Source organism: Salvelinus namaycush, chromosome 21, assembly GCF_016432855.1.
Source record: "Salvelinus namaycush isolate Seneca chromosome 21, SaNama_1.0, whole genome shotgun sequence".
In the NCBI taxonomy this organism is placed as follows: domain Eukaryota; kingdom Metazoa; phylum Chordata; class Actinopteri; order Salmoniformes; family Salmonidae; genus Salvelinus; species Salvelinus namaycush.
In genome coordinates, this window is record NC_052327.1 from 19,013,000 (window position 1) to 19,026,146 (window position 13,147).

Consider the following 13,147-nt stretch of genomic DNA (forward strand, 5'->3'; position numbering starts at 1 on the left):
TTGGTTTCATAGTGTCATATCACATATCACATGAATGCAGTTAAATACAACAAGCTGGGTGCCAGCTGATATGGGATGATAAGGTACTGTAGACAATGAGGATGTTTTAAACCGGCACGAATTACAATGTTTACTGAAGCTAACTCATCCTCAGTAAGCTGGACGTGCCTGGCTGGGCAAATCAGCTGCAGAGGTGAGAGGGGTGTGTGAGATTGTGTGCTCATGTGTCCTATATGTGTGTGTGTGTGTGTGTATGTAAATTAATGTGTTCAGTAAAAGTGTAATTTTGTTTAAGGCCAAGAGTGTGTGTGTGCTTGCCCTGGTCCATGTGCCCTGTGGGGCTGTGTTGCTGACAGACAGGTCACAGCGGCTGAGCAGGTGAAGAGGTATAGCAGCCATGCTCAGAACAGACATGCCACGGCCAAACTGGAGCGCGATGAAGGAGGCCTGGAGAGGCTGCTCGGCAGCTGGTGTGTGTGTCAATGTTTATGGAATATGCCTTTACGCCTGCAGTAAATCTTGGGCTTGTTTCACCATCAAGGGCGAGGGACTTGTGGACTCATGTGACCTCTTCATGGCCCTGCACATACATGCACATTTATGGCATGCACAGACACCCACAACGTACACACTTTAACACACTCAGCCAGCCACCCAGCCGTAGAAGGGTCGAGTTTGCACCACCTCTTAAACACTGTCATTTTTCGTTCTCACATCTCCATGTGAATTAACACAGATCAGTCACGCATCACAACCTGGAACAACCAGCATAAGACTTTCCTCACATAGTGATACTTGGGTCAGAAAACCCTGCCCTATGCTGCTGACCAATCAGAACGCCCGGTCGGGTTGAGAAAAGGCAACCCGAACCCTAAGGAGCCCAGAAACGCTGGCAGGCAATAAAAGTGATCAGATTCAGCTTGCGTCCCAAAATGGAACCCTTTATTCCCTATATAGTGCACCACTTTTGACAAGCCCTTGTCAACAGTAGTGCACTATGTAGGGAATAGGATGCCATTAGGGACGCAGCCTCCGAGTGGAATGCAAAACACGGTTTCTCCAGCCCTCCTCTGAGCCACACTGGTGGGGATAAGATTCTAGCAGACGGCGTTTGTAAGGACATAACTTTCCACTAATCAATCTCTAAAAAGATTCAAGTTTAACAGGGGACTAGTCCACCGCCTTCTGAAAGTAGCAGCTGTATGTATGCACATCCTACCATTCCAGTGTTTAATTGCTATATTGTAATTACTTTGCCACCATGGCCTATTTATTGCCTTACCTCTCTTATTCTACCTCATTTGCACATGCTGTATATAGATGCAAATGAGAACTTGTTCTCAACTAGCCTACCTGGTTAAATAAAGGTGAAATAAAAAGAATCAGAGGGTATTGCGGTCAATTTTGGAGGTGATGGTTTTCTGTGAAGTGGTGACATGTTCACAAAGGAGGAATATTAAGGAGGGCGATGCTAACCTCTTTACACACACACACACACACACACACGAGCGCTTACATGCAAACACAGACACAGCAGTAGGGCTCCCTTTGTGTCAGGTTTTTGTGGATTTAAACCCTTCACTCAGTCTCTGTCTGCCTCCACACAAGGCCCAATCACGGCACTCATTCACCCTCAATCTTATTTTAATTTCTAGGCTGGAATTGCTCAAGCGTTCAGTGTTTATATCGGAAGGTGCACTCGCGCTCCAATCGTTTAAGCACCTGAATACATATTTCTTTAATCCCTTTGGATGAAAAACGTGTTCCACATTTCTTGTGCCCTTTGCAGACGCTGACTGAAGGCGAATACTTTGTGAGGTCACTGACGTAACTTCTGGATTCAACAAAGGACCAAGCAGTGTGAAAATTAGGTAAGGAAGTTTTGGACTTGGGAGGACACGAGACCCTTCCTTGGCGGGAGTCGTCAAGGAGCATGGAAGGACAGAGACGACACCGGGGACCACGGCCACAGAAACGCTAACATTTATATTGGGGGGGGGCACATGGAGCTGGCGGTCGAGCAGCGGAGAGTGCCAGAGCCTGTTTGGGAGTCGGAGGAGGAATTTGATGAAAGATTCCGGAGAGAGGTGGTAGCGATGAGAATGCTGCCGTACAGGCGTGCTGAAGAGCGTGACACCAGTCGGTGCCATCTGCACCTGTTTCACGCATCTGGCCTCCAGTGCGCCTTCCCAGTCCGGTACGTCCTGTGCCTGCTCCTCGCACTCGCCCTGAAGTGCGTGTCACCAGTCCGGTGCCACCTGTGCCAGCTCCACGCATCAGGCCTCTAGTGCGCCTCCCCAGTCCGGTACGTCCAGTGCCTGCTCCTCGCACTTGCCATGAAGTGCGTGTCACCAGTCCGGTGCCACCTACGCTGGCTCCACGCATCAGGCCTCTAGTGCCCCTCCCCAGTCCGGTACGTCCTGTGCCTGCTCCTCGCACTTTCCCTGAAGTGCGTGTAACCAGTCCGGTGCCACCTGTACCGGCTCCACGCACTAGGCCTCCAGTGCGCATTCACGGTCCGGAGCTTCCGGCGACGGTCCGGAAACCTCCGGCGACGGTCCGGAACCCCCGGCGACGGTCAACGGTCCGGAGCTTCCAGGAACGGCGTCCAGTCCCGCTCCATGGCAGGAGCTTTCCTCTGTGCCGGTGCCCTCCAGGCACAGCGTCCAGTCCCGCTCCAAGGCCGGAGCCTTCCTCGGCGCCGGTGCTCAGTCCGGGTGCGGCGTCCAACCCAGCTCCATGGTCGGGGTCCTCCTCTGCGCTGATGCCCAGTCCGGGCACGGCGTTTTACCCGGCTCCATGGACGCATGGTCTGGGCGGGGGCAAAGTCCCGCACCGGTGCCACCACCGACACTAGTCACCCCCCTACCCTCCCCATTTGGTTTCAGGTTTTGCGCCCGGAGTCCGCACCTTTTGGGGCGGGGGGGGGGGGGTACTGTCACGCCCTGACCGTGTTTAGGTCAGAGCGTGACTGGGGGGTTATCTAGTTTATAGATTTCTAGGTTGGTGGTTTGTGTGGTTCCCAATTAGAGGCAGCTGGTAATCGTTGCCTCTAATTGGGGATCATATTTAGGTAGGCTTTTTCCCCACCTGCATTTGTGGGATATTGTTTTGTGTTTGTGCATGTGCACCACTTAGTCACGTTTAGTTGTTCGTTTATTGATTTATTGTTTTTTCTTTAAGTTTCACTTAGCAATAAATATGTGGAACTCAACATCCGCTGCGCCTTGGTCCCATTCTTACGACAACCGTGACAGTAGGCTACTTAAAAAGTAGTAAAAAAAAAAGGTGAGTACAGTATACTTCACATGTACTTGAGGAAACCACTACATTATGTTCCATCTTCATCTAACTTTGTAAGTGCTGTGTTACAAAAAACTTCCTGAAAATGTATTTTTTTAAAGTTTATTTGTAATCTTAACTATTGATACTGATCTCTTCCATTCATTGACAGTGGAATCTTGATTTTCCGCATCATGCTTATAAAATAATTTTAGCCATGACTCAGCATTATGCTTACATACTGTCACACACAGTCTGCACACACACGGCATCCTCCCAGTCCATTCAAAATTAGCATACTGTATTTGTGACCATTACACCAAGTCATTAATGAGCTGTTAAGAGGCTGGTCTTTAGGTGTTTATATCTGATGTCCCTGCCACTCCTAGAAATGGACGGGTGGTATGATTAAAAAAAATATTCAGACAAGTGCGAGATCACAGATCAGAGTCGGAGTCGGTCAGTCACACAATGATGTCATCGCATGACTGTGTCCACTGGGAGCGGTCCAGAGAGGGTGACGGACAGAGACAGAACCTGACCCCGGTCAACTCAGTGCAGTGCAGGCACAGCATGTCCTTAACCACTGGTCCAAGGCCAGTTTGAAATGTGTAGCTCGCTCTCATCGTTTAAGGATAAAGAGTCAGGGACTGGGATCAGGTCAAAGTACCCTGTGTTAGTTCTCAAGAGCAGTCAGTGACCGACCACAACAACAATACTCTACTCGTCCGACTCTGGGACCATCTGGGAGAGTTGGTCTCCCCCTCGCCCTACCGCCCCCCTCCAGTTCTGTTTGTTGGGGTCAGGGAAAAGTCAGAGGGGGTTAGCGGTGGTTGCAGACTGTGCCACGCGAAGGTGTAGCCCTCCCCTCCCTGTCATACCTCCTCTCAGAAGGATGGGTTCCTCTCTGGCCCTAAACGGCCTACCCTACCCTCTGACCTCTATCCTCCCGAGCATTCCTCACATACCAACACACTGCCTGCTGCAGCACCGGCCCTGCATCTGTTCTCTTTGCTGCTGCCTGCCTCAAGGAGGCTTACTGGGTTGTGCGCACACACACACACACCCTTTAGCAAAAACATTCACACCCTCATGACCCTGCCTAGAAGGACAGCGACTCACACCTTAGCACATAGCCCCCACCCCAGACTGGCTAGCCCCCCCCCCCAGACAACAACAGAGGACTCAGCTTCTTACATCTACTCTCTATTCTGAAGTGGCAATCGATGGGCACGATAGGAGGAGGCCAAATATGCCAGCCAGGGAGAGCGCACACACACAGCGAGCCCCTCTCTGAACACACATCTTCCAGCTGTACGGCTTCCGCCAGCACATGTGCCTCTGTAGGCGATAATAAAAAATATTAATAATCACATTTAGGCCGCAGGAATGTGTTGGCAGGGTACAATTTCCCCTCCGGTAGGATAGTGAGCCGAGCAGCGTGGAGACTCCTGGCAAACAGGCCGTCTCTAAAGCCACTCGGCTATTTCACCCCTCTCTCAGGGACACTGTCTGATACTGTGCCGTCCCTATAAAGACTTAAGAGATTTAAAAAAGGTACGTCCACATAGCATTGCGATTCATTCAGAGGCGTTACCACGGTAACAGCAGTAGTTGACTTTTTATCATCAGTTTCATTTGAATGAAGTGAATCCTGGCCATACAGTATGTATCTCTACACTGGCTACATAATATTCTCCCCATCTCCTCTCGTGTGAATAGGTCCTAAAAGTAATCACTGATTTACCACCATTGGATAGTTGCAAGCAAGGGCAAGGGATTTCATTACGTAGCTTTTATCTTTCTATACAGTCATGCTAGATCTTGGATTACGTTTATGGGTGCGAGTGTTCGCATGTCGGAGCCAAGCAGACAGCCATGTCTGAATTCCAGAGGCACCTTCGCAGAAAGGCAGTGATGGTTCCTCAATGTCGCTGAGGGGATCCTAACACAGGTGAGAGTGAAGGTCAAGACAGGGGCTAAGGTTACAGCCAGGGTCCAGTTCAGACTCCGGACCCTCCCATGTGAGGGCTGTCCCCTCCAGCTGTCCCCTCCCACTACCCAGCAAACCTCTGACCTGGCCATACTCTCTCTGGAGACAGTGGCCCCACTGTCTTAGTACACACTGTGGAGACTCAGCAATGATATGATGACCGTACAGAGAACTCGGTCCTCTCAGCTGCAAAGACTAAAAAACAGAACACACAAGCACTTTCTCAAAAGGCCACTGGCCACACACAGCCTTCGGTCAGTGAATCTCTCACTTGGCTGGGAAAGTTGGGACCTAGGTGAGGAGGAGAGCCATTTCTTTCCATTGGGCCTTTCCTCTACATCATGTACTTTATTAATGAGGGTTGAGCTGACAGGAAAAACTGCTGCCCTCTGCTTGCAGGGCACTTTGGCTTTGTACACAAGACAGACAAACATGTCAACATGTTTATCGGCAATAAAACCCTTGTAATGAAGGACAGGGAAAACAGATTTTCACTATAGGTGTCAGAGGGAGAGCAGGTGTGAAAGACTGAACAAAATATGATAATGTCAGTTAGGCATAAGACTAGACACATTTTTTTGATTATGTAAATAATAAAAAGGGATTACAATTAGAGTTATGGCTGATAATCCAATCACTGTGAATAAACAGCCAACATAATCACATTTCCAATGTCATTTTTCTCTCCATATACGGCCTATATGGGTATCCTATACCTCGGGACAAAGCACTTATCCAACCATCCCTCCCTCCTCCCTTAACACACATCATTTGTCATCCTGGCTCTGAAAAACCATTCTACCCGGTGGATCCCCCGTTACTTTACACACCGGCCGTAAGTCCAATGGGGTCTAGCACAACAGGGACCCATGGAAGATAGGACATGTTTTCATTGGCAATGCATGTCGAATGACTGACCGCCGCACAAAAAAAAACACAAAAGAGGTACTAACTTGAATGTGTAATCGGCACGACGGCCAGCGCTATGCAGGCTATTACTAGAACAATGCCATGAATGCATGAGGAAATATGGGACAAAAACATTCTTCTCCGATATAAGAATTTACAAAGGATTGAAGAGGATTCACACACATACCATATAATTAACGGTTCGCCATCTTAGTATGGCATTGTTGCCTCTGAAATGAACCTGTCTGTGTTGTAGAGAGGAAATCCAACACACACTCTAAATGCCTGTTTTCTCCCTATAGGAACCTTGTAAATGTAACATCTTAAAATAGACATTTTCATAGGCTACATTAAGTGAGAGGAAAACCTAACACTTTGCTTATGTCAAAACCTCAACATGAGAATGAGAGTCACATAGCATTAGGTTGAAATTAGTGGAGTTGTAGCAAAGAGTCAAAAGGGCTGTCGGTGACCCTGACAGACCTAGAGGGGGGGAAGCTTTAGCTGTTTAGGGGCTGATGCGCTGGAGGGGGGGGGGGGGGGGGGTACGAGCTTAGTTTCGTCTCTTTTCTCATGTTGTAAATCTGGGCTGGCCGCGAGGCTGGGGTGAACTTGGGGAGCAGCTGGAGGTTAGCTGAAAGGCAGCCAGACTCACTGACAGGCTGACGGACAGACCCGGAGGGGGGGGGGACTCTGGCAGGGCCTACGGTGTGTGTGTGTGTGTGTGTGTTTGTGTGTGCACGATGTGGAAGGGGGATAGAGTGCATGAGTGACTGGTAAATCACAGAAATAGCAGGGAACAGAGGGAGGCATAAAGACACCAGGGACAGGTGCAGAGCACCCCACAAGACACCGCCACTACCTTGGTGTTTATTTGTTCCCCCCTCCAGGCGCTCAAAGGGTAAACGTCTATTCTGGTATAGGGTTACAGCGGGGCTGCCTTGAACTCCGGCTCCAAACGCATACCATTCTTAACGGGCCATCGTACTCCCTGGTGCACATCACCCGCCCCTGACCCCCATGGGGAGGAAGGGGTACCTCAGCACCCCCCCTCCCAGCCCTCAACACCCTTCCCCTCTTTTCCCCCCCCATACACAGAATGTGACACCTGCCCCCTCTCCTCCGCCCCCATTATTGCAGGCTTTATAAGGGTTTAGAGTTGATCAGGGGACGGCTGTGATCTCACTGGGCCTAGCTAGCCTAGCGTGTGGCTAATGGCTAATTGCTAGAGGAGCTGGCGCAGTGACAGGGGCCATGGCAGACCGCATATGATAAGCACAGAACCACCCATTCTGTTTGGGCCCCTGGATTTTCCACCACCGGGGGTCCGGATTAGCTATCAAACAGTCAAGCAGATGAGCTGTCAGCTAGCCATATGTTATCAGACGTCTATCAGCAAGACAGTGTGACCTATAGTCACTGTATGCCATTCTGAAGGTCTATGAGCACTCTATACTATTAGCATTCTATGGTAGACAATACAATCCTTTGTGTACAAAACACTTACCTAAATATTTGACCTCATCACGACATACACTGAGTGCACAAAACATTAGCAACACCTTCCTAATATTGAGTTGCACCCCCTTTTGCCCTCAGAACAGCCTCAATTTGTCAAAAGCGTCCCTCAGGGACATCAATAAGGGATCATGGCTTTCACCTGGATTCGCCTGGTCAGTCGGTCATGGAAAGAGCAGGTGTTCCACACTCCGTGTACAACTTCTCAATCTTTGTTCTTCACTTTTCATTGGACTACAACACTTAACAGCCAATGACATAACATAGGTAGGAAGGCCAATGAAGTAACGCTATACAGTATACTGTACCTATGACTGATAATGAGATATGGCCAAACCAATTCCTCCCTACATAGTTACGGAATTAAATACTAGAAAAGTACAGGAATGTCAGAGGGCAGGAAGTTAAGCAGATCCTGTGAAGTATCGATCAATCAGAATGTGAGCAGCAACATGGAGAGGAGAGTGGCACACATCAAATCGTGCCATCACACGCTACTCAGCCACGTGGACGGAGGGAAAGCTGCCATTGAAATCAGCAGCTACTCTTCCTGGGGTCCACACAAAATATGAAATAATACAGGACATTAATAGACAAGAACAGCGAGGACAGAACTACATTAAAAACAGGGACAGCTGTGTGATGTGAAGAGCGCTCTGAAACATGAAGATGGTGTGTGTATTTGTACATAAAGGTTTCACAAATATGTGAGGGACAGTGCTACGTACAAATATCACCAGAAAAAAAGGCAATATCTTGCACATCAAGGGACAGCGCCTGAGAGCGTGTGTCCATATAAGAGCGAGGGGACTGCAGAGCCATCACATAACACCGGGGAATAGACGGAAAAGGGTGGGGCGTACCGTACATCTTTCCTTCATCGGAGAGGATGATCTTCCTGCGTCCGCAGGGCGGGTAGATGGCCAGGGCCTCCTGGAAGCTCTGCTCGATGTCGGGGCTCCACACGCCCTCCGCATCGTTCTCCAGAGGCTTGTCCAGAGGCTCGTTCAGCTCCTCACTGGTGCCCCCAGGGGAGGGGGCCGGCACCCACTCCGCAGACGTGGTGGGGGGCCGGGAGGACCACAGGACCGGGCTGGGAGGAGCAGGGTGTAGATGGTGCGTTCCAGGGGCCAAGGACAAGATAGGACAGGGTGATCCTGAGGAAGCAAAAGACAATATTTAGGTAAGGGGAGGTTGAGTCAAGGAGTGCTGGCTTGGAGAATGTTAGAACACGAACATAGGAAAGCAATACCCATTGTAAAAAAAATGATGTACCATATTATGCGCTTGTCAGGATAACAAGGATTGGTTTCAAATATTGATTATGCTGCTAAGCATTCGGTACTTTGAAATGTCTTGGGGTCCATAGTACTGGTCTGTGACTACATATGGTCAGCTATTCAACATCTTGCCAGATCTCCCTCAAGAAGTTCAAACATCAAGAAATGAAGATGAAACTAAAACTCCAAACAATAGTCAGGTCCTTTGACGTCCGCCCAAGGAGGCGCTCCATCCAGAAAAGTGATAGTTACGTCAGAGTGCAGTCATAATGAAGAGCGGTGTGCGTGCGTAGGCTATAAGATCTTGGACCACATCACTGGGGAGTCGCTAATCCTACTTGGAAAAAGAAATGAAGTTATGGAAATGTAATTATGGAGCCATGAAAACAAACAGCATGGCACCTAGAGACAGAGGGTGGAGGAGTCACTAAGCCAACAGACCGGGAAACACATTCAACTGAGATCCCCACCACACCGCCATTGGTAGAGAAAGACTTGGACAGACACATCAAGGAGATCATGTCAGGGTTGTTTTACGTCTATCATCTCTCTCCATCTAGTCAATTACACTTTAACACTCAAGCTGGATGTACAGTACCGATCACATGACTAGGGTGGGCCGGGAGTTTTTGCTGACCATGTGACCTGAATATATCATTAGGTTTCTCAGTAATGCATAATTAGGGCCTGGAGTTTTTCCTGCTCGGGTCACTGGGTGAGGCCTGTCTCGATCGTTGTTTGTTTTCCTCTATAGGCAAATCTGGGCTGCCAATTGACATTTAAGGCTATTGACATGGTTAGTCATTATAATGTGTGATTTGCCTGGTTGTATCTGGGCTGCCTGGCAGTGTGCTGAACTGTGTGTGTGTGTGTGTGTGGGGGGGGGGGGGTAACGAGTGGGACAGGAGGGAAGGGGTGGTCCTGATGAGTCACAGGGTGTCACAAACAATCTCTTCCTCTGAGCCTCCCGACGTTCCAATGGGCTTCCTGTAAATGAGCTGGCCAGTTAACCCTGCTCACACACATGCACCTAACAACACTGTGAAACAACGCAGGAGGGCAAACGTACACTGTAGAGTCCCTTTCTTTGCTCTGGTGGTGAATCTTAGTAACTTTTTAAATGAGGGATCTATGGTGAAATGGTCATTGCTGTGCTCAAAGAGAGTACATTTATTTACTTTGCTCACAGAGTAACCTGGAGTGCAGGGCAACTGTAATTAAAATGTTATAGTGCAACACTGATGAAGAAAGAGAACGTTTAGTGTAGAGAGCTGTGGGGCATAAACCATTAACGCTGGTTAGGTTCCTCAGCCAAAGTGTCCAACAGGGTTAATTGACGTAAGCCCCTTAAAAATCAGGTGTCCCCTTCCAGTCCTCCATCTCGGCCCCTCTCCCCTGGGCCCACTCAATGGGATAATCTCCCAGCTGATGCTGCGCTCAGGGGGAACAGATCTCCTCTCCCCCCCATACACACACACACACACACACACACACACACACACACACACACACACACACACACACACACACACACACACACACACACACAGGAAGCAGGTGTGTACTTCACAGAAATGCACACACAAAAGTATGGAACAAATCCGATATACACTCGTAAAGACGCACACTCGCAAACACACCCTGACACTTTCACTTCAGACACCAGAAATGCACATAGGACTACACCACACACACACCTATACAAACTATGCAGCGTTGCCCACTTCCTCGCCACCATTTGACCCCCAGTCATAAGAGGGAACAGCTGCATCAGTTTCGACTTGCACCTGGCACAGTGCTCACTGCCTACTCAGTGTGCTGTGGGGTGGGTAGGACTGCAAGGGGCGTCAACGCCAGAGAGGGTTAGGGGTGAAGGGGGACAGGAGAGACGGGGGTGCTCCACTGGACAGTCTCCTCTAATCGGGACCGGAATGTAATGCTCGGAAACATACTCTCATAAAATGCCTGATCCTAGAAGACCATGTCTGTGTCCTAAATGGCAATATATTCCCTATCTAGTGCACTACTACCACTAGATAGGGAATTGATTGCCATTTGGGACACAGCTATGGTCTTCAAGGATTGGCATTAGCCTGGGTGGGGAGTGGAAAACCATCGGGAGAGAAAGGAACACATTTGATTGGCATGTTTTGTAACAAGGCATGTTTTGTGGGGTGTCCCACTGTGTCGCCCTGTAAGGAGCAGATCAACTCAGCTCTCTGAGCGCACACAAACACACTGCCTAATTACTGTAACACCCTGTGCCAATGCCACTAACGCTTCCATACACCTCAACTAACCCCACATCAAAACTATCATGAAAATCCCACAGTATATTCAAGTCATAACTCACAATAATCACAGATTACAGGGTCAAGACGGAGTTCAATCCAAGGTTATCCCTACAGAGAGATCCATCAAACATGTGCATCAATACAGCCCAATGACTTGTTGGACATATGTACGTAGAGACAAGAGAGGAGGATTGTTGGTAGACGTGGGTTGTTGGGGCTTGGATGCCAGGGGGTTTCTTTGTTCTGTAGTGCTCATATCCAAGGCCTTATTCTGCTTTCTCGTGAGAGTGGAGGAGGAATGCTCGCTATGTGGGATGAGCACACTGAATATAGTCTCCCCAGCACAAGGACAGTCTCAGGGCAGCTCAATATACACAAACACAGACAAATGCTCGCTCACACACACAGGCATACAAAGGCAAAAGAAGTGCAAACACCAACACAGACAGCTTATGAGTTTTGATAAATTGCAGAGACCTGATGATACGAACACACTGACAGAGACAGAACGACAAGTTAGCAATTCATCATTATTAGGCTGCAGTATGTTAATTAAAAAACAGACTAGGGTAGTGAACTCAGAGACCACAAGACAGAAAAAGTAAAAGTGAGAAAGTATTGATTACATGAATAACCCTTGGCTGTCATACAGTAGTTTTAAGAGAGTGCCCTAACAGGGGTGTGCTTGCCCCCTACCTCTCCAGGGCCCTGGCCCATTCCACCTGTTGCCCCGTGGGAGGGACGGATGGACTCTCTCACACACACACTAACCCTGCTCTGGGACCCAGACCAAAAATACTCCCTCACACAGCCTGTCAGCACCACCATGACTAGACTCTACACAATTTATCCACTCCACTACAAAACCAAACCCTGTGTGTGTGCTGATTGGTCGTCGCTGGCTATGCACAGCGCACACAATATGCCAAGGTAGCAGTGGTTGGATTTGGGGACTCAAAAACAGCATACCAAGTACATTACGTCATAAACAAGGCGAAAATAAAATTGTTTGAAATGTGGACGTTAAAACTATATAAAATGTATGCCTGATAATTGAATTTTGCTTGGGCACAGACAACACAGTAAACCACATTTTGTTGACTTAACAGGCATTCTGTAAATGTATGGTATGTGGACTTCTCACACATTATATTAACATGTAAGATCATGGGAACTACTTTCATGGGCATATAACAAATATTAATAATCATAGTCACATAATACACATGTGATTGTTTTCATTTCTCTAGATCTAGATATGTGAAGATATAGCTCAAGTGCTAAATTAGTATTAATAGCTGTAGTTATTGTTAGTGGAAGTAATTCAGAGTAATAGTTATTATTAATAGTAGACTGGTATTTTTATTTTATTATTTGGCACAAAAAAACAATTCACTCATGTCTATTTCGGAAACATTCTCAGATTTTCTGACAACTGACATTCTCAAATGAGGCAACTGAAATATCTATTTTGTAAACATATCTATTCATTTTATAATTTCAGTAGCCCATCACCCAGAGGAGCGCTAACGTTTAACTGCGCGCCTATGACGTTATTAGTTTCCTTTAAAAAGTTCCGTCCGAAACGCAGGAAGTACAGTGCAGGGATACACATTTAGAAATTCGACAAAAAAAATGTCAGAAATGTAAAGAATTTGTACCTCATACAGCGTTTTATAAACAATGTAACCGGCAGACACCTGTACTACGGCTACAGCTGACCAGTCTAACTCTGAAACAGAAAGTTTGATAACAACTTGAGAGGCATTGGTTTATGAAAGAAAACAGATGTTCAACTAACAAAGCAAAGAGACAGATTAACATTTTGTAAACGTACCTGTTGAAAGTCAAGCAACAGACAACACCGCTGG

At 47.9% G+C, this 13,147-nt stretch overlaps 1 protein-coding gene across 1 annotated transcript in view; it reads right to left on the reverse strand.

The window, feature by feature from the left end:
- LOC120065801 (transcriptional enhancer factor TEF-3-like) overlaps positions 1-9,463 on the reverse strand; it is a 30,068-nt gene extending 20,605 nt beyond the window's left edge. The window contains exons 1-2 of the mRNA XM_039016855.1: positions 9,424-9,463; positions 8,566-8,859 (exon numbers count right to left, since the gene is read on the reverse strand). Coding sequence (XP_038872783.1) covers positions 8,566-8,859; positions 9,424-9,463 — 334 coding nt within the window. The remainder of the gene's footprint in view (positions 1-8,565; positions 8,860-9,423) is intronic.
- Positions 9,464-13,147: the final 3,684 nt, after the last annotated feature.